The sequence below is a fragment of the Moschus berezovskii genome, chromosome 19 (assembly GCF_049115385.1).
Source record: "Moschus berezovskii isolate FMDL1 chromosome 19, NW_MosBer_1.0, whole genome shotgun sequence".
NCBI lineage: Eukaryota > Metazoa > Chordata > Mammalia > Artiodactyla > Moschidae > Moschus > Moschus berezovskii.
Window position 1 is genome coordinate 72176191 of NC_142478.1, and position 22362 is coordinate 72198552.

At 39.5% G+C, this 22362-nt stretch overlaps 1 protein-coding gene across 11 annotated transcripts in view; it reads left to right on the plus strand.

Annotated features, from left to right (window-relative positions):
* Positions 1-22362, plus strand: part of MTMR3 (myotubularin related protein 3) — a 135119-nt gene that overhangs the window by 54433 nt on the left and 58324 nt on the right. For all 11 annotated transcript variants that reach the window (XM_055405311.2, XM_055405310.2, XM_055405317.2 and 8 more), the window contains 2 exons: positions 15218-15270; positions 18044-18129. In XM_055405311.2, the coding sequence (XP_055261286.1) occupies positions 18127-18129 (3 nt within the window). In that variant the 5' untranslated portion in view covers positions 15218-15270; positions 18044-18126. The remainder of the gene's footprint in view (positions 1-15217; positions 15271-18043; positions 18130-22362) is intronic.

Genomic DNA, 22362 nt, shown 5'->3' on the forward strand with positions numbered 1-22362 from the left:
GAATGACCTCAGATAGTCATTTGTGTGGTCTACTGGATGTCAGTTATTGCTGTTTCCCTTAAAATCTCAAAACAGTCCTTACTGTTTTGAATTCACTGTGGTAGGTCCCGGGTGACTCGGTGAACTGATTGTCGTTGAAGAGGATTCTCATTGGTTCCCCCTTGGATCATGTGGTTGACGGAACAGGCTATGACTCAGTTAACCTGGGTTACTCACCCAGCTCCTGTGCTTTTAGAAGGGCATAATATTCCATTGTATGGGTATCAGTTTACTTATTTCCAGTTGTTTAAAAATTGTAAACAGGGCATAAATTAACATCTTGTGTATCATTGACTGTTTCTATAGCATATAGATTCTATTAAGTCTCACACCACTTGAAAAAGGTTCTTATGAAATTAAAAACATGATTATTTGTGCTTTAAAATTATGTGAGTAATTGAGGATCAGAGACATAAACCTGAGAGCTGGAAGTATGACACTCTTAAAAGAAAACATAGGGGGAAAGTTTCATGACATTCCATCTGGCACTGATTTCTCTGGTATGACATCAAACACAGGCCGCAAGAGAAAGAAATCGGAAACACTATCAGGAGAGCGAGAGACAGCCCAAGGGACTAGGGAGAGTATTTGTAAATGTGTCTGAGAAAGGGCTAGTGTCTAGATTACATAGAGGGTCGCAGCACTACGAAACAGCCCAGCTGAAAACGGGCACAGGGTTTCAATAGACTCTTTTCCAAACGGGTTACACAGATGGCCAAGTAAGCACGTGAAAAGAGATGAGTATAGCTGATCATCAGGGAAGTGCGGATTAAAACCTCGAGAAACCGCTTCATACCCATTATTAGGATAGCTGTCATCAAAAATTGGAACAGTATTGATGAAGATATGGAGAAATTAGAACGCTGGTGCATTGCTGATGGGAATGTGAAATAGTATAGCTGCTGTGGAAGACAATCTGGTGGTTCCTTAAAAAATTAAACAGAATTATATGATCCAATAGTTCCATTCCTTAGGTATCTACCCAAAAGAAGTTAAGTCAGGGACTCTTAACAGGTATTTGTACATCAGTGTTCATAGCACTAAAAGGTAGCAACAGCCTAAATGTTCATCAGCGGATGACTGTATAAACAGAATGTGGTGTGTGTGGTGCCTGACAGAGGGAAATGCTCAATATAAGTTCAGTTCAGTTCAGTCGCTCAGTCGTGTCCGACTCTCCGCGACCCCATGAATCACAGCACGCCAGGCCTCCCTGTCCATCACCAACTCCCGGAGTTCACTCAAACTCATGTCCACAGAGTCGGTGATGCCATCCAGCCATCTCATTCTCTGTCACCCCCTTCTCCTCCTGCCCTCAATCTTTCCCAGCATCAGGGCCTTTTCCAGTGAGTCAACTCGTTTCATGAGGTGGCCAAAGTATTGGAGTTTCAGCTTCAGCATCAGTCCTTCCAATGAACACCCAGGATTGATCTCCCTTAGAATGGACTGGTTGGATCTCCTTGCAGTCCAAGGGACTCTCAAGAGTCTTCTCCAGCACCACAGTTCAAAAGCATCCATTCTTCGGCGATCAGCCTTCATCACAGTCCCAACTCTCACATCCATACATGACCACTGGAAAAATTTAGCTGCTAATAAAAAAGCCTTAACAGCTGCCACAATTGACTCATTAATGTGAGATTATATTTGTTTTGTTGGAGAGTATTTTCTTGCCTTGTTCTTTCTGTCACTTAAATTATTTTTTTAAGAAGTTGGATTTAATTGTTCCAGATACTATGCCAAATAGTATTTCTTTATTCTTTGACTGTGTAGAGTCAACTGTGCATGTGGGTGCAGTACTGTTGAGGCTCTTTGCCAATTATTAGAAAGCATTAAATGTATATGATGGAAAAATTATCTTGGCTTCAAATTGGAAGAAACAGCTTTATAATCTCACCTTTGTCAAGAAAAAGTTGAGAAAAGGAAAGGGAGTCCAATTTTTGGGGTAGAAGCAAAATTATTACACAAAGAATGGAACATGAAAAGGATGCATTAGAAGTGGCTTGATCAAAGAGTCCTACTGTTACAGTATTATCAATGATACCTCAAACCTCTTTAGGAAGATTATTTGTGCTTTAAGAAGAGAGATTTCATTGATGGCTCAGAACATTTTGAGTAGCTCTTGAGGGAACTTGCTCTATATTTGAGAAAGTAAGGGAGAAAAGGGAGGAGGAGGGTGAGAAAATTGGGGGAGGGAAAGAAGTAGAACTAGGCAAAAGAGAATAAATGTTAAATCATGTATACTTGGAAAAATGCAGTGAAAGTTTAGTGGATTACTAGTGAAGCTCTAAGGATCTGTTTGGTGGAGAAAGGACCAGTCTGGGTATAGGACGTAACATAAACAATGGCAAGGAATTTGGAATGAACATAGAATGTCCTAGAGGGGAAGAATAGGATGATCATTTGGGGGAGACTTTGTCATTAAGAAGGAAGATGCTCATTTTGGGGAGGCCTTGTTGAGAGGTATGCACTAGATCTTGACAGGTACTGTGAGAGTGTCCTGAGAGTTGAGAATGTGTGGAGAAAAACGGTTAATATTGCTTGGCTCAGTCAGTTATTTCTTCTTGGTTAGCCTTAAGTGCCTGCGACTAAAATTTTTGCTTCAGCAAAATCGCATTACTTTAAAAAATAATTATGGACTTAGAAAGTTTATAATGAATAATGGAGACTTATATATCTGTCAGTCCCAGGGGTTTCTTCTGTATGAAGAAAGGCAGGTAGAAATGTTGGATTTATGGTAAGAACTAGAGTTAGAGGTTTTAAATGGGCATGGGTGTGCTTGAAACATTTATTCAGTGGGTAGGTAGTAGAAGACTCTGGTTAATTTCTTGTATTGACTTAAATTATGCTTTTTTTTTTTTTAATCCAGAAAGCAGTCATTGAGCATCTTTCTTGTCCTCATCAGAATTAGTATTAATTGAACACTGATTAGAAAACTTACTGATGTTACCTCCATTTTACAGATGAGGAGACTGAGTGAACTTCCCAAAGTGATTCAAATAGGTTTGGAGCCAAAATTCACATCCAAAATGATCTGATTCCAGAACCTGTGTTCTTACCTTGTAATCTGTATTGTAATGGATCTTGTTAACAGGTTGCATATGGACCTTGAGTTCAGATGTTGAGTAGGGAGATTACCTATGTTGTAAATCATAGTCTAGACAAATAGAAATGTAAATAATTATAATGGCATGTAGTGATCTGTTATAAAATAGAGCTATATTGAAACTGTACATTGAACTCTGAAGGGAAAACTTTCATAGTGAAATTACTGTTTTCAAACCAAATATTGAAGGATATGTAGTAAAGTGAAAGTTGCTCAGTCATGTCCAACTCTTTGGAACCCCATGGATCTATAGTCCATGGGTTTCTACAGTCCATGGGATTCTCCAGGCCAGAATACTGGAGTGAGTAGCCTTTCCATACTTCTCCAGGGGATGTTCCCAATGCAGGTATTGAACCCAGGTCTCCCACATTGCAGGCAGATTCTTTACCAGCTGAGCCACCAGGGAAGCCCAAGAATACTGGAGTAGGTAGCCTGTCCCTTCTCCAGCGGATCTTCCTGACCCAGAAATCGAATCAGGGTCTCCTCCGTTGCAGGCGGATTCTTTATCAGCTGAGCTACAAGGGAAGCCTGGAAGGATATGTAGGATTTATCCAAATGGATTAGGTGGTATGTGTAAATCAGGCAGAAGTAGTAGCAGTGACAGAAGCTAACGCATGAAACATTTTAAAGAAGCCTCAAGTTGTTTTCTGGGTGTGTATACCGCAAGGAGATCCAACCAGTCCATTCTAAGGGAGATCGATCCTGAGTGTTCATTGGAAGGACTGATGCTAAAGCTGAAACTGCAATACTTTGGCCACCTCATGCGACGAGTTGACTCACTGGAAAAGATTCTGATGCTGGGAAATGTTGGGGGCGGGAGGAGAAGGGGACGACCGAGAATGAGATGGCATCACCGACTCTGTGGACATGAGTTTGAGTGAACTCCGGGAGTTGGTGATGGACAGGGAGGCCTGGCGTGCTGTGATTCATGGGTTCGTGGAGAGTCGGACACGACTGAGCGATTGAACTGAACTGATGCCATAGGACATATCTCTTTTGAACAGGGACATTTTATTAAAATGTCTGATGACAGGATGTTTATGCCAGGTAATGTTCGAAAGAGGAATTGACCAGAATAATTTCTTAGCTGGTTATTTTGTTTCTTCAGTAATAAGGTCTAAATAAATTTAATTCAACAAATGCTTGAGAACCAGTTTGCTAGACCAGTACTGGTGGTGTGAAATGGAAAGATGAAAATTGTGCATTTCAGAGAAAGCAGTGGGAGATGGTGTCAGATGCTGTTGGAAATAGTGTCAGATAGTTTTCAGCCTTGAAGACCTAGGCTGACCAAGATTCCCAGTGGAATATTAAGAAAGAAGATACTGTGTGGAGAGGGAAGGGGAGGCCACTGGTGGCTTCTGTTTGGAATATGTGGAGTTGGAAGAGCTACATTGACAGTCCAGGGTAGGTCTGGTATTCTGCTACTGTGCCAGCAATCACTGTCAGGAATTGGGGAAGTGGTGGAAGTTTTCAGGTAGTAGTAGCAGAAACCTTGAGAGAGAGGCTGTTGTTTCTGTGGGGGAGGACCGGATGTTTGAGGCCTTGCTCAGGCCTGCTTTGAATGGATTCAGACTTTTAATGGACTGGAAAAGTAGGTCTTATGAAGCAAAATGAGAGAATAAAGCAACTCGAGGAAAGACAGGTAAGTAGCAGTTTGTATTATGAAGGATTTGAATTAGCATATAGTGAGATACGAGAGCTTCCCAGGTGGCTCAGTGGTAAAGAATCTGCCTGCCAGTGCAGGAGATGCAGGAGACACGGGTTCAGTCCTTGGGTTGGGAAGATCCTCTGAAGTAGGAAATGGCAACCCACTCTAGTATTCTTGCTTGGAAAACTGCCTGGACAGAGGTGCCCGTGGGCTACTGTCCGTGGGTCTCAAGGAGTCAGATACCATGAACACACGTGCATGTGATAGTGCAGTATCTCCCAAACGTCTCCTTCACACGTTACTTACACGATTTTTTTTTTTTTGCAGTATCTGTATACTAAATGGTAATGCATCTTAAGGTCAAGTTTTTTTTTTTCCTCTCCTTGGTGATGTGTAAGTTTAATTATGTACCTTGAATTCAACGGTATTTCAGAGTCAATAGAATGAAGAATGTTTTTTCCAGTGTTCATTAGCATATTTTAAAAAATTTTAGGCATTTATGTTATATTTAAATCATCTTTTCACATATCACCAATAGTATGTATACCATACTATGGAAACAATTGAAAAAATACCTATATATTGTAGACTATAAGTTTTAGGTTAGATGGTGATGTTGTTCAGTCACTAAGTCATATCTGACTCTGCAACTCCAAGGACTGCAGCACGCCAGGCTTCCCTGTCCTTCACTGTCTCCCAGACTTTGCTCAGACTCATGTCCATTGAGTCGGTGATGCCATCCAACCATCTCATCTGCTACTCTCTTCTCCTCCTTTCCTCAATCTTTTCCAGCATCAGGGTCTTTCCAGTGAGTTGGCTCTTTGCATCAGGTGGCCAAAGTATTAGAACTTCAACATCAGTCCTTCCAATGAATATTGAAGATTGATTTCCTTTAGGATTGACTGGTTTATTTCCTTGCTGTTCAAGGGACTCTCGAGTCTTCTCCGGCACCACAGTTCAAAAGCATCAGTTCTTTGGTGCTCAGCCTTCTTTATGGTCCAACTCTCACATCCATACATGACTACTGGAAAAGCCATAGCTTAGACTATACATACCTTTGTCAGCAAAGTGATGTCACCTTTTAATGTGCTGTCTAGGTTTGTCATAGCTTTTCTTCCAAGGAGCAAACGTCTTTTAATATCATGACTGAAGTCACCATCTGTAGTGATTTTAAAGCCCAAGAAAATAAAATGAATCACTGTTTCCACATTTCCCCCATCTATTTGCCATGAGTGATAGGACTGGAAGCCATGATCTTAGTTTTTTGCAAGTTGAGTTTTAAGCCAGCTTTTTCACTCTCCTCTGAATTTCACCTTCATCAAGAAACTCTTCAGTTCCTCTTCATTTCTGCCAGTAGAGTGGTATCATCTGCATATCTGAGGTTGTTGATATTTTTCCTGGCAGTCTTGATCCCAGGTTGCGATTCATCAAGCCCGACATATCGCCTGATGTGTACTCAGCGTATAAGTGAGCAGGGTGACAATATACAGCCTTGATGTACTCCTTTCCCAATTTGGAACCAGTCCATTGTTCCATGTTTGGTTCTAACTGTTGCTTCTTGACCTGCATACAGGTTTCTTGGAGACAGGTATGGTGGTCTGGAATTCCTATCTCTTTAAGAATTTTCCACAGTTTGTTGTGATCCACACAGTCAAAAGCTTTAGTGTAGTCAATGAAACAGAAGTAGATTTTTTTTTTGTGTGGAATTCCCTTGTTTTTTCTATGATCCAGTGGATTTTGGCCATTTGATCTCTGGCTAGGTTAGATGTTGAAGAGTAATAAATCAATAGAAAAGTGTAAAGTCTTCCAAGGTCTTTATATTTCTTTTCATTTTAGCATATGTGTGTCCTGGGTAAAAACGAAAGTAGTACAGGATATGTTGTCCATTCATTCATAGACCTGATATTTACCAGAGAGCTTGGGTAATGCATTATTTCTTAGACCTTTTTTAGACTTTAGTTTCGTTGAACTTTAGTTCCTTTAGTTTCATGTTGGAAAATGCAAGAAACATGAGTGGCTCAGATTGACCTTGAAGATAAGGTATTATTCTTAGTAGTTATGTTCACATGCTTATTGGAAACTTCAGAATTCCAGTTACTTGTCTGTGTGGGTCTTTTTTTTTTTTTTTGCCCACACCATGCGGCATGCAGGAACTTAGTTTCCAGCCAGGGATGGATCCCGTGTCCCTTGCAGTGGAAGCTCAGAGTCTTAACCACTGGACCACCAGGGAAGTCTTAGTACTTAAGTTTTTTGATGTATAATACTTAGACTGCCCAGTGTGTTTTAGAATAGGTTGATATTAGGCTGTATGTTTGAGCAGTTTTTAATTTTATTTTAGATAACTATTTTACTAATACCTGTATTTTAATGTGTTTTGTATAAGTAATTTAGCCAATGTGTTGTTTTAAAAAGCCCCCATCCTCTTTTCTGATTAATGGGTTAAGCGAAATGATAGCTTAAGAATTCTTAAAATTCATGCTTTGGTTTGTGTCTTCAGTTTGAACCTATGACTTATCTAAGGTTTTTAGAGTGGTTAAGTGCAGTTATTTAAGGAGAATCCTCTTTACTTAATTAGACAACTTTATTTCTTATTAGCTTAGGACTTTTGCTCTCCTTTTAAGTAAAGCATTTTCATGAATTCTACTTTTTGACTAGCTGAAAAAGTTTTTCCTCCCTATATATTATAATTTCAATGGCAGTTACATGTTTCCCTCTGTTTACATGAAATAAATGTTACTAGTTTAAAAGGGTGGGTCCTTTTCTGGGCATCTGTTGAATTGTATTGGTTTTAAAAGGATTCTTAAGAAGATGGTGTTCTGGTCTTTTGGCTATTTAATAATTAAGGAGTACTGCTTCAAAAGAGTGGGTATTTGAGCTCACCATTTTAAATAGAGCCCATGTTGTCGTGTATAGTTGGTTATGAGAGGTTATTTGGGTCTTCACTGGCTTGTTTTCAAAAATATGAGTAGCTCCCTGCCTAATTGCCAGAATATCCCTTGTAGCTCAAATGATAAAGAATCCGCCTGCAATATGGGAGACTTGGGTTTGATTCCGGGTTGGAAAGATCCCCTGGAGGGAGGAAATGGCAACCCACTCCAGTATTCTTGCCTGGAGAATCCCCATGGACAGAGGAGCCTGGTGAGCTCCAGTCCATGGGGTCTCAAAGAGCTGGACACAACTGAGCGACTAAGTACAGCACACAAATTTTAACTGGACCAGGGTAAGAGTGGATTCTTTTCGTTGCACATATAGCCTCTACTCTTGGAATTTTGTCTCCTCTGAATGTGCCTGTTGGCTATCTGGAGTTGGACAGTTTATAATTGAGATGACAGCAGTTAAAATTAAAATCTGTCTCTTGTCTTTATTGTTAAGTTGTTTGCTTAAAGGATGGATTTGCATTTTCATTCAGCTTTCTGGTCCTCGTCCATTTTGTTGCCTATTACTCTGCATAAAGCTAAGTAGAGGGAACCACAACTTTTCTGAAGAATCTGTTTGTAGAGGGAGAGGACCATTAATATTCCTATATATTATTGATGAACTAATAAGCAGTATACAGATGAGCTAGTTTGGAGTGCTGATAGCTTTTTTTGGAGTGTAATTTAATTCCAGATTTTTCTAGAATTGGTGTTGAACAGCCCAAGTACCTAGGCCTAATAGGAAAATCATGTCATGTATACATGGGTGAACTCTTGACTTCGTATGGTAAGTTGACCTTCAGACTAAGTTGCTGGTCTTCCTAGAAAAGAAACCTCTTAACCAGCTTGAGGGCAGAGGATTGGTGTAAAAAGGGCGGGGTTTGGAGAGTGTTCTTGCCCTTTTAGGGCAGGGTCCAGAAGCAAAGCATATTGGAATAAACAGTGTGAATTTGCAGATTTCAAGATGACAGTGGTAGTTGAATTTTGCATGATATTGTAGTTGCCTTTAACAAAAGTAAATTTTTGTTCTAATGATGAGTGGTCTTTTTCTGTTGGAGTACATAAGAAATTGGAGCTCATAGTTTAAGCCTTATTTAAAAACCTTTTGAGAACCTATTGTAAAACTGCTCATCTTCATAGGTAGGGGTTGGTCATTTCGGTGTTTTGTTCAAGAAAATGCAGTTATAATTCTTTGACTTGTAGAAGGCATGGTCAGAGTCTGCAGGCTCTGTTGAGACATTCATATGATGTTTTAAGAGGGACAGAAGTCATTATAAGGTTATAATTAGGAAATTTTAAGTTTCCACGAGGAAGTATGAATTTCCTGAGTAGGAATCTTTTTTAAAAAATAGAACATTTTGTCCTATGATTGCCCATGAGAACTTCAGTTTGAGACAGTGTAGGGAGAAAGGGAGACTGGGGGAAACAAAATTACTTCTATCCTCTTCATGAAAAGTTAACTGAGAGCAAGTGGCAGGACATAAATGAATGTGCAGGAATTTACCTTCTCTTATTAATTTCCCAAAGGTAGGCCTTGGAACTCGGAGAAGGCAATGGCAAGCCACTCCAGTACTCTCGCCTAGAAAATCCCATGGACGGAGGAGCCTGGTAGGCTGCAGTCCATGGGGTCAGTCAGTCGGACACGACTGAGTGACCTTGCTTTTACTTTTCACTTTCGCGCATTGGAGAAGGAAATGGCAACCCACTCCAGTGTTCTTGCCTGGAGAATCCCAGGGACGGGGGAGCCTGGTGGGCTTCCGTCTATGGGGTCGCACAGAGTCGGACACGACTGAAGCGACTTAGCAGCAGCAGCAGCAGGCCTTGGAACTAGTCAAAGAAACGAAAGTCAAGAAACATTTTTCCAACACCGGAGTGGTCTTTCTGATCCTTCCATAGCATTTATAAATATTGAACTACCCCTGGCACTTAGATAAAATGATCTTGCGTGGCTTTTAATTAATTTCTAGTGATTTGAATGCCTGGATTTTCTCTGTCAATAACCAAGACTTAAGTATTTGTTTTCTGATAGTTTGTTTTTTCTTTCTTAGGTGTTAGGGAACATCTCTCCATTTACCATGGTGAACCTAAATGTTGCCTCACAAAGCTAAATTTAAAATTCTTAATTTCAGTAGTAAAATAATACCTGCCTTGTGACTTTTGGTGGAAGATAGAGTCAGAAAATAACATTACAAATTACTCATAGAAATTTATAATCCTGCTAATAATTTAATATATCTGAGTTAGTAGTATGAAGTGGGTGTTTTCTTTATGAAGTGATTGTAGAGCAAGTCAAAACATTTAAAAAACTCTTGAAGTTATTTTTACCTTTTTTAGTAGATTGTATTATATCTTCAGTTTTAATCTTTTCTGGTCAGCACCAGAAAATGTCTTCACTGAACTTTTCAGGTCTACTATATCCTTCTACTTTTTTGTATATTCATTCTATTAATTTTTGAGTGTTTGATATTGAAACTCAAACTAAAAGTCTTCTACTTAAAAATAATTGTAATAGTGAAACTATATGTAACTTTGTTCTGTATTTTCCAAGTTTCCTGTAAATGTGTTATCATACTTGAATAATTTAAAAAATAAAAAAGAGGGAAAAAAATGTCTTCATCAAGACATCATGTTTGAATTGAAAAAAGACATCATGTATGCTTCCCCTCTTCTTTTGTGTAAGGAGTAAGTTTAAAAGGGAAACACTTGTAAGAAATAAGTGATTTTAAAAGGTACAAATCAAATTTGCTAAAGTTGGTCTGATCACAGTTGATCTTTCTGAGACGGTGGTCAGGACTTCCTTTTGCCTTCTTGAGATGTGAAAAGCAAAAAGGTACATCTGAAATGCAGTCAGATCTTAATATCTAAAAACACTAGAGCACAATTTCTTTGCTTTTGACTTCTCACATTTTGGGGTCCCATTTGGAAAAAGCAGCTGTCAATGTTTGTCACTTAAGTGAAGACAAATGATCTTAAGTATTGATCAGTAACTGAAATTCTGTCTGTTGCAGCACCTCCTTTGAGGAATGTATTCGAAACTTTTCCACATATAAAAACAAAACTGATAGAATGAACCACATTCTTGTACTACTGATGTATTCACAGAATTATACAAGATTGATATTTGGTTATTATCTATTGAAACAGAACTTGTTAGAGTGAACATTGCCATAAATATTGCTGGTTCAGGAGACTTATTGCTCTTTGATACAGAAATTAGATTATAACATGAAGTTCATCTGACCATTTCTGGCCAGCTTACTGGATTTTTGTTTTTCAAGAAGATGGTTGTTTTTTTGCTTAGGAAATGATAATATTTTAACTGCTTATCTGTATCCTACAGCTGGCAGAGGAATGCATACTCTCATCGTGAATTTGTGTCTGGATCCCTGAAAACACACAGACCTTAATGTTTTTGAAAGAGGTGGGAAGGACATATAGCATCCTTTAATTTTTTGAAAAGTAAATTACTCTCGTTTGGAAGTGTCACTGTGCCAGGACACTGACTCAGTTTTGCATTTAGTTTTTTTTTTTTTAAAAAACATGATCCTTATAAGTAAGGGGGAAAAGTCCAACTGAGAGCATTCAGCCATGCCTTTTGAACTGTTTCTTGGTTTTTATTTTCATTTATAGTTGACTTCAGCAGCAAAAGTTTTAGAAAGCTTGAGGTTTGGGATATTGTACTGGTAGTAAGACCAAACCACAGTAGTTTTACTCAGCTGAGAAGTTTTGGGATTTACTAGTGATTAAATCATCTCCCCACCAAGGAATAATCTCCCCAACATACCATGGAATCCTAGTTTGGGAAGGTCATGTCATCCGTCAGATATCCAAAAAGTTACTAGGCATAAATGAGGAAACACTGAGAAACTGAAAAGCTCCCCCAAAGTGGTAGCAGTTGTAAAGTCACTTCTTAAAAATTATCATCTCTTAATTACTTTATTTTGCCTCCACACTCAAGTTTTACTGTCAGTGTTTCTTACTATGCAATACATGTGCAAGAAAAGCCATTTCTTTCACATACAGTGAAAATAAAAGATTCTTTTAAAATTACTCAGTGTTGTCGTTTTAAAGTTTTGAACTCTCAATTATTCTCGCATTTGAAAGTGAGACAGGTCTGTGGGGAAAAAAATGTTTCTTTTTTCTTTTGAAGTTAAAACAGACTGTAGCCCAAAAAGTGCTGCTTTAGCTACCCTTACTTCCCCTGAATCCGCCCCCCCCCCCCGATATTATAGGAGGATTGACTTGAGTCTCTAAGTTTTCCTTGTGTATTTGGTTTAATCTAATTGGTTTTTGTAGTTTAGATTCCCTTATTTTATTATAGAAATGGTCCAGATTGGTGTGCCTCTTTGCCCTTGTTGAAGCTGATATAGTAGCGGCCTAAGATGATGACACACTGTTCCATGTAGGTGTCCAATCCTTATTAGCCTTCTCGGGGCCTCCATGCTCTTCCTCTTAATCATTTTCTCATTATCTTCCTGAAGGACCTTGTGTACAGTAATATCTTGTACTTTAGTATTTAATAATCAAATATGTCTATTTTTTGTCCAGTTTCCTCTTAAAATAGATAAACTTCTATCCATAGTATATTACATGATTGTAAACAGTTTATCCTCTTATATCAGGTAACTTCAGAAAGTTTACCCCCTCCGCCCTTGTAACGCTACTCCCCAGATGGAACGTAAAAGTGACCGTCATTAACTCTTGCTCCACATCGCTGCCCAGGTTGTTCATCAGTGCTTAATGTGCTTAAGAATCCATATTCTTAGACGCATTAGGTTATTGCTTAGATGTAACATAACCGCTTTCGGAGAAGGCAATGGCAAGCCACTCCAGTACTCTTGCCTAGAAAATCCCATGGACGGAGGAGCCTGGTAGGCTGCAGTCCATGGGGTCGCTACGAGTCAGACACGACTCAGCGACTTCAGTTTCACTTCTCACTTTCACACATTGGAGAAGGAAATGGCAACCCACTCCAGTGTTCTTGCCTGGAGAATCCCAGGGACGGGGGAGCCTGGTGGACTGCCGTCTATGGGGTCGCACAGAGTTGGACACGACTGAAGTGACTTAGCAGCAGCAGCAGCAACATAACCGCTTTACGTTCTACCTCTTCAAATGCATGACTGGTATCACGGGATACTGTCTGGCTTCATGAGACAGTAGCTTGTGGCACCAGAGAGCTTCCTTCAGACTTACTCTACATCGCCTTTATCTGGCAGATAGTCTGAAGAGCCATGGGCAGTTTTTACAATTTCGTTGGCAGTGTTTCACAGTGGCATACTTGTTTCCAACTAAGGGGGTGTTTGATTGTGGTACGAGGAGTCATTGCTGGCCTTGAAGCAGACCTTCCTGAGCCTTTTGTTGAGTCGTACTGTTGTTTGGTCCATGTCTTGGAGGTTTCCACTTACGGAAGCTTTACACTCTTTGGTATTAATGGACTTCTCTTATCTTTGACAGAATAAATTACCAAGTAATTTCTGAAACTATGTCAGAAGATTGTTGTAGTAGATAGTAATTTCTTTGAAATAAATGGACCACCATCAATTCATTCTTATCCCTAGATTTGATCTGTCTCCTGAGTCTAATCCCATGTTACCTCTAATTACTGGCTGGACATATATTCACTTGTGAGGCCACCTTTAAAGCCAGTATATCCTGTCTGGTGTTGCTTCCTTGAAAGCTGCTCTTCAGTTCTTAACAAAACCATTCTTTTTCTACTCACCACAGGGCTTAGAATTTTGCAGTTATCTTTGCCAACTTGCTCCATGTGTTATTCTCCTGCTCATGAAGCTTTTGGTTTTATGCCATCGGGTGAGATCTGAACTCATTAGCCTGGCATTCAAGGCTCACAGTGTGTGCCGTCTGTTCAGTCTCATTTCCCTGAAGATGATTGGTATTCTAACCTACTCTGTTGCTCAGAAATGTGTTCTCTTCCCACTGTGGTATTAATATCATCCTTACTTGGCTTACCTCCCCCTCTTTCTTTTTATTTAAATTCCACCTAATCTGTAAGACTAAGTCGTTCTCCACCTCCTGTGAAGCCTCCCTGGTTGTCTCTTTCTCTGAACTCTGAGCACTTGTATGTCATTGGAGTTACCCAAGAAGTATCTCATTGTTTCTTGCATTTAGTACTTTCGTGGAATGTGCCATCATATACTAATATATGGTCTTATGTGGTTGTTTTTTAACAACTGAGGACAAAGAGGCCCAGCATCTGTTCTTTTGGACAAATGTTTTATTATCCTAAATAAAGTTCATATATGATAACAGTGTACCTACAGACATAATTTTAAAAAATCATAATTACCTTACTGTAGTATAAAGGAAAAATGAAATGAAAATAATTGTAATTTGTATTTCAGTTTTCAAATACTAAGCAGAAATTATGCTTTAGCAAGAAAAGTTCCTGCAGATTTAAAACCTTAAAACTTTCCTGTTCTACTGTGTTGTACCTCATTAAACAGAACCAATATTGATACTAGTATGATTTGTATCTCAAGTTGCAAATTACGAATAGCCTTAGTTCCCGTATAGCATGTTAATGTGGCCCAGCCTGAGTTATAAAATTTAAAAGTTACTGGGAGACAAAAATACTACCTGTAAAGTGGTTAGACCATTTTATATTTACATATTTAGCCTTCTCTTATATAGTTCTTGTATAAAAAGTGTTTTCAGAGGTTATGGGAATAATGCAAAATGTTGACTGACTCCTTGATTTTAGGATTTTGATATTTTGTGCAGTCTTGTTCATACATGTGACTTTATGTCACATAAACAGCTCGAAAGGATAAGTTGTCTACAAATACTGAGAGAAGTCTTTACAAAGGAAATCCGCCTGCAATGCAGAAGAGCTGGGTTTGATTCCTAGATTGGAAGATTCCCCTGGAGGAGGAAATGGCCACCCACTCCAGTATTGCTGGCCTGGGAAATCCCATGGACAGAGGAGCCTGGGGGGCTCCAGTCCATGGGGTAGCTAGAGTCAGACATGACTTAATGATTAAACAGTAGATTGACGAGGTCTTTTGTCTCTGTAAGGGTCAGATTGTTGCCTCTTTGTGACAAGAATCTTTTGTGTTTAGACTACACTTTGCCCCTTCTGATCTTTTTTCCTTACACAAAAAAGATCCCTTGGTAGAAGCCAATAATGTGTACAGAATACCTTCAACTACCAAGTCCAAGTCTAGATCTCCTGTGATTTTCTTAGTTTTTGAAAGTACTTGTTCCTTTAGTGGCAAACGTTTACCTGAGAAGCCATCAATTTGTAGGTTCTGGGAAAGTTCTGTCTGTATGATTCCGCAGTTTCTAAAGGCATGCTAAGGCCTGAATTGGCCCATTTTGCACAATTAAACATTCTAAATTTAATTGGTTGACTAAGTAGTTCACATTGTAGCGATTTAAAAAATAATGTATTGTCATGGCATTCCAGCTTGGAGAGAAAGTCTAGTGGGAAAATCTAAGTGGCTTAACTTGATCCTTAGGATATTTGTCATTGTTAACCTACTGGTTTTTCTTCTGCAGATTTTCTTGTGAAACCTTAAAATAGAAAAAGTTCTTCAGACAAACTTCATTTGGTAAGTTTGTTCCCCCTACCCTTCACCCACTACTACACTCTGCTGTTTTGAGGCAGCAAAAGACAATTGACAGATTAATTTTGGGGCCCTGTTTTTCTTTGGGCATTTAGGTGAACTCTTGTATGTTCACTTTAATGTTAAATCTTAAAATTTGGTGGTCTATACCCACCATCAGGACTCAAGCCAGATTACTTTCCCCATATGTAATTGTTCCATAGTGTAATATACTATGCCTAGAAACCTGTATTAAAGTTGAGATTAAATGAGTTGTAGCCTTAATCTTTTGTTGAAAATAGTTTTAAACGTGATCTTTTAAAGTGAAACTTGATTCTTACTTTGAGTTTTCTTAAATTGTTAAATCTGTGTGAAAATCAAGGCCTTGTTACTAGACTTCAGTTCAGTTCAGTGGCTGTGGCATGTCCGACTCTTTGCTACCCCATGAACCGCAGCACACCAGGCCTCCCTGTCCATCACCAACTCCCGGAGTTTACCCAAACTCATGTCCATTGAGTTGGTCATGCCATCCAACCAATTCATTCTCTGTTGTCCCCTTCTCCTCCTGCCCTCAATCTTTCCCAGCATCAGGGTCTTTTCCAGTGAGTCAGCTCTTCATATCAGGTGGCCAAAGTATTGGAGTTTCAGTTTCAACATCAGTCCTTCCAATGAACTGATCTCCTTTGGGATGGACTGGTTGGATCTCCTTGCTGTCCAAGGGACTCTCAAGAGTCTACTCCAGCACCACAGTTCAAAAGCATTAATTCTTAAGCGCTCTGCTTTCTTTATAGTCCAACTCTCACATACATACATGATCACTGGAAAAACCATAGCCTTGACAAGACAGACCTTGTTGACAAAGTAATGTCTCTGCTTTTTAATAAACTATCTAGGTTGGTCATAACTTTCCTTCCAAGGAGTAAGCGTCTTTTAATTTCATGGCTGCAATCACCATCCGCAGTGATTTTGTAGCCCAAAAAATATAAAGTCAGCCACTGTTTCCACTGTTTCCCCATCTATTTGCCTGGAAGTGATGGGACCAGATGCCATGATCTTAGTTTTCTGAATGTTGAGCTTTAAACCAACTTTTTCACTCTCCTCTTTCACTTTCATCAAGAGACTCTTGTTCCTCTTCACTTTCTGCCATAAGGGTGGTGTCATCTGCATATCTGAGGTTATTGATAATTTCTCCCGGCAATCTTGATTCCAGCTTGTGCTTCCTCCAGCCCAGCGTTTCTCATGATGTACTCTGCATATAAGTTAAATAAGCAGGGTGACAATATACCCTTGACGTATATTGTCAAATATACATATTTGTATATTGACAAAGCCTCGATGTACTCCTTTTCCTATTTGGAACCACTGTTGTTCCATGTCCAGTTCTAACCGTTGCTTCCTGACCTGCATACAAGTTTCTCAAGAGGCAGGTCAGGTGGTCTGGTATGCCCATCTCTTTCAGAATTTTCCACAGTTTATTGTGATCCACACAGTCAAAGGCTTTGGCATAGTCAATGAAGCAGAAATAGATATTTTTCTGGAACTCTCTTGCTTTTTCGATGATCCAGCGGATGTTGGCAATTTGATCTCTGGTTCTGCCTTTTCTAAATCCAGCTTGAACATCTGAAAGTTCATGGTTCACATATTGCTGAAGCCTGGCTTGGAGAATTTTGAGCATTACTTCACTAACGTGTGAGATGAGTGCAATTTCAATCTAGTCTGTTCCCACCCTACAGCCAGAGCCATCCTGTACGTCACCTCATACCGCTCTTCAGTCACAACTGCATAAGGCTCTGGGCCCTGCTACTTCTTTGATGGCCTCCGTTCCCTCACTTTCATTGATCATAAAGCATTTGCTTTGAATATTGAATCCCAGACTTCCAAAAATATGCTGTATTCGTAGAAGTGTAGTGAACTAGAAATGCTGGCTTTGCATGTAATGTATCTATTTTATATATATATATTTTTAGAAAGCTGCTTATTAAAGTGATAGTGTTCTTACTAGCCTGAGTTTCTTGTTAGGTATTACTCCCCCACTATTACAGTTGTTTCTGAAAACTAGGTAAAGGTATTAGCACAGTTTGAGTTTTCACTGAGCATAGGATATTGGGGTAAAAAGCTTTTTTCTTTCATATTTTGTTTACTAAATCAATATGGTTTCCACAGATGGGGAGATCCATTTTGAATTTACAGAATTTACAAAAACATGCTATATAATATTGTAAGAATTATATTGTTGTTATACTATATTTGCATTCGCAGGTTGGTTTTAATTATTGCTTTATTATTTTCATCTAAGGTTTATAATAGTTTTCATATTGCTGTCAACTTTAGGAGCGTGAGCTTTTGCAACTTTTTTTGCTCAGATAGGTTACGGCCAGGGTGGTTTTCACAGTCCTTTAAAGGAGTTTGGATTTGACTAGTGTGTTGGCTGGGTGATTCTCAGCTTTTTCTTGGCTGACTCTGGTCAAGTCTTTAGGTCCTTGTATATGCAGTTCCTTTAATTAAGGTATGACCAAATGGGAAATTGGGCTTCCCAGGTGGTGCTAGTGGCAAAGAACCCCCCACCAATGGAGGAGATGCAGAAGATGCTGGCTCGATCTCTGGGTTGGGATGATCCCCTGGAGGAAGGCATGGCAACCCACTCCAGTACTCTTCCCTGGAGAATCCCATGGACAGAGGGGCCTGGCAGGCTGTAGTCCACAGGGTCGCACAGACACGACTGAAGCAACTGAGCACACACATGGAAAATTACCAATTTTGTCCTTTTTCCCCCCACAAGTTCCAGGCATAAAGGAAAGAAAAGGCTTGCCAAGATACTGAAGAAGGGGCGGAGATCTCTCCTCCTAATCTGGGCCTCCTGTCATGGTAAGTACAAAGAAATAACAAGACAATTGGACTTGAACTCTGTCCTGACAGTTAAGAGAATACTAGTAAGTTTATAGTTACCTGTCCTCAGAACTCTGTCTGTTTTCTTTTATTGTTTACTTAGTATCACTAGTAATAATTTGAGTATTCTAGTACTCTTAGAACAGTTTTGCTTCTATTCACTTTAATTGTGTGAGTTAGATAGCGTCTCTTTTCAGTCAGGTAGTGTAAATAGATTCAATACCAAATGTTTCTTGGACTTCAGGTTTCTTATTTCTTTTCTGGGAAGGAAGATACAGTAAGAAGCTTTTCTCTCTGTGTATGTGTTGTGGAGAATTAACATGGTCATACACATATTCTTTATGAATTTACCTTTCTGGATGAAAGCAGTTCCCTGTCTTCCCTGTTTTTCCTCTTTAACATTGTTTTTATCCCAAAGAAGATGAAATAGCTCTGCACAACCCCTGCCTGCGTCTGTGACTAAAATTAGTGTATTTCAGTAACTTGTGGGCCATTTAGGACCCACTTTAGTCAGAGAAGTGGGAGCAATGAGCCAGCTACATTTCCATCAGTCCCGAAAATATGTAAACAGTGCTTCAAGGCTTAAGAAAGAAATGGTTCTCTGTAATATTGTCCTGCTTCTACCTTGGTGTTGTTTGCTAGATCCAAACTCTGTTTCATGCTGGTGCACAAAGAAGGAATTGAAAAGGCCATGTTAATTTCAAGCATCATTAGGAACATGGGTGGAAAATGCCTTTCAAAATTAAAAACAAACTAAAACCAAAAAAACTAGTTGTATAGAAGTGTCATTAAAATGAGAAAGGTAACCACTGTCATTTTTAATCTTTGCCAGTTTTTTCTTAGTTTATGGACACAACAGCTTTCTGATGTATCCTATACCCAAGTACTGATGGGCTTTTCTTTATACTGTATTATTTTATTGGTTTTCACGAGTTTTTAATGAATTGAAAAAGTGTTTGCCTAATATTTATATGGTGTGTGTGCCAGTGCTAATGCATCGCAAGTGATGGACTTATGAAAGCAGCTCTGTTGTACTGTAGGGTTGTCCTTCACTGTATCCTGCATAGCTACAGCGGCGTGGTCCTTGCGGTGGTGCTGCTGGGGGCTCTGGTGCCCTGCGGACAGTCTTCCTGGTGTGCTGTGGAGATACGTGTGTGCGTGTGTGTGTGCGCAGTGTTCAGGGAACCAGTGTGACCATGTGTCTTTTAATAAAAAACTCTTCAGCAGCTTTATAATAAGTTTTTAGAAGTACTCTTTTATAACTCTTCCACCAAAGCTCATAGTTGTATTCCTTTCTAACTAGTTTATGTGCTTATGTATAGTTTATGTGGTTGGAATTAACACATAATTAAATTTCTGTTTTGCTTATTTCACTAAGTGAATTCAACATTTTTCTTTGTTGACTCGTTGGACTCCTAATGATTTTTTACTAGCTACCTGCTGCTGCTGCTAAGGCACTTCAGTCGTGTCCGACTGTGTGTGACACCATAGACAGAAGCCTACCAGGCTCCCCCGTCCCTGGGATTCTCCAGGCAAGAACACTGGAGTGGGTTGCCATTTCCTTCTCCAATGTGTGAAAGTGAAGTCTCTCAGTCGTGTCTGACCCTTAGCGACCCCAAGGACTGCAGCCTACCAGGCTCCTCCATCCATGGGATTTTCTAGGCAAGAGTACTGGAGTGGCTTGCCATTGCCTTCTCCGACTAGCTACCTAACACTTTGCAAATTGTTAAACCATTGGTTTAAGTAGTATTAATTAATATTTTATGTTGTTTTAGCATTTTGGTTACGTGTTCTTAATCCTTATTTTTCTGTGTAGAGAATTCAGAAGCACTGGTTTTTCTTGAATATCATCCTTTCATACTTTTAAAAAATTCTTGAATGAGATTGAGATCTTTTGGGGAGGTTAAACATTAGGAAAATGTTTTTGTGTTTCATTATGGAAAATCTCAAGCCTATATGCAAATTGAAAATAGTATGATGAACCCTCATAAGCCCCACATAGGCATCAACCAGATGCAGTAATCAGTTTATGACCACACTTGTTTCTTCTGACTCCCCACCCCCACCTCTTTGGATTATGTTGAAAGAGATCACAAACATTATATCAACAGAAATTTTTATTTTTGATGACTTTTAATGCCAGTCTTAAGAATGGTAACTAAAATTGGCAATGAGACTGATAATCACTTTAAAATTTTACATTTGTCAAATGTTTCTACACATGTGTGACTCTAAAGAGTAGTTTTTTTTTTTAAATCTGCAACGTTTATATATAAATTTAGTTTATAGACATTTCCACTGGTTAGCCTCTACTCCTCATGTTCTTTAAATATTTATCTTTAATGTTGACTTCCCCCTTGACTTATAGACTGACTGCTGTTACCTGCATAATTTACCAAGTAGCAGAAGTTAGCCTGGAACTGTGGTGACTGATCTGTTTTCAAGATTTTATAGTGACCTTACATGGAGCTGGTAGGGATTAAAAAGTACGAGATTCTACCATGCCCGGTGTTCCTCAGCGATATCAGGAAATTGACCATGTGGATTATACTCTCTCTTGTCCTAATAAACTGCTGCTTGTAGCTAGCCCAGGAGAAATTTGTTTTCAGGCCTCTTAAAAGGCTAACACACCTGCCAGACTTTTTCTCTTCCTTGCCTTTGTCTCCTTCCAGCTCTTCCTCCATCAGCCATCTCAAGTTTGGCCTCCCTTTTACCTATGAAACTCAGTAACTGTAATAAATTAGGCAGTTGATTCAGCTTATGTTTAGCTAAGTAATATTTTTACTATTCTTCTTGGAAAGTCAGTAGTCTATCCTCAGTTCACTTCATTCGCTCAGTCGTGTCCGACTCTTTGTGACCCTGTGGACCGCAGCACGCCAGGCCTCCCTGTCCATCACCAATTCCCTGAGTTTACCCAAACTCATGTTCATTGAGTTGGTGATGCCATCCAACCATCTCATCCTCTGTTGTCCCCTTCTCCTCCTGGCTTCCATCTTTCCCGGCATCAGGGTCTTTTCAAATGAGTCAGTTCTTTGCATCAGATGGCCAAAGTATTGGAGTTTCAGCATCAGTCCTTCCAATGAATATTCAGGACTGATTTCCTTTAGGATGGACTGGTTGGATCTCCTTGCAGTCCAAGGGACTCTCGAGTCTTCTCCAACACCACAGTTCAAAAGCATCAATTCTTCTGCACTCAGCTTTCTTTATAGTTCAGCGCTTAAGATTAGGATTAGTCTATCTTAATCCTTGGGAATTAAAGGCATTTTTATATACAAGGGGGAAAATCAGTTCAGAAGCTGTACATGTAACGTGTACTGGGGCAGTCTTATAAAAAGAGCATATATTTTATTTGTGAAAAATTATTTCTTTATGTTCTTGTCTTGCTGGCCAAATTCTCATATGTTGAAAAATCATTCGTTTCAGTTTTCAGTAACTACTTAGATTATATACATTGGCCTGGATTAGCACGCAAATGAATATGCCAGCAAAAATGAATTGGTGAATGGCTTCTCTAGGTTTTTTTTTAAGTGTGCTATATTATTTTAATTCTATACTATTTCAGTTCAGTTCAGTCGCTCAGTCGTGTCCGACTCTTTGCAACCCCATGAATCACAGCACACCAGGCCTCCCTGTCCATCACCAACTCCCGGAGTTCACTCAAACTCATGTCCATCGAGTTGGTGATGCCATCCAGCCATCTCATTCTCTGTCGTCCCTGTCTCCTCCCACCCTCAATCTCTCCCAGCTTCAGAGTCTTTTTCCAGTGAGTCAACTCGTCGCATGAGGTGGCCAAAGTATTGCAGTTTCAGCTTTAGCATGAGTCCTTCCAATGAACACCCAGGATTGATCTCCTTTAGAATGGACTGGTTGGATCTCCTTGCAGTCCAAGGGACTCTCAAGAGTCTTCTCCAGCACCACAGTTCAAAAGCATCAATTCTTCGGCGATCAGCTTTCTTCACAGTCCAACTCTCACATCCATACATGACCACTGGAAAAACCATTGCCTTGACTAGACGGACCTTGGTTGGCAAAGTAATGTCTCTGCTTTTTAATATGCTATCTAGGTTGGTCATAACTTTCCTTCCAAGGAGTAAGCGTCTTTTAATTTCCTGGCTGCAATCAGCATCTGCAGTGATTTTGGAGCCCCCCAAAATAAAGTCTGACACTGTTTCCACTGTTTCCCCATCTATTTCCCATGAAGTGATGGGACTA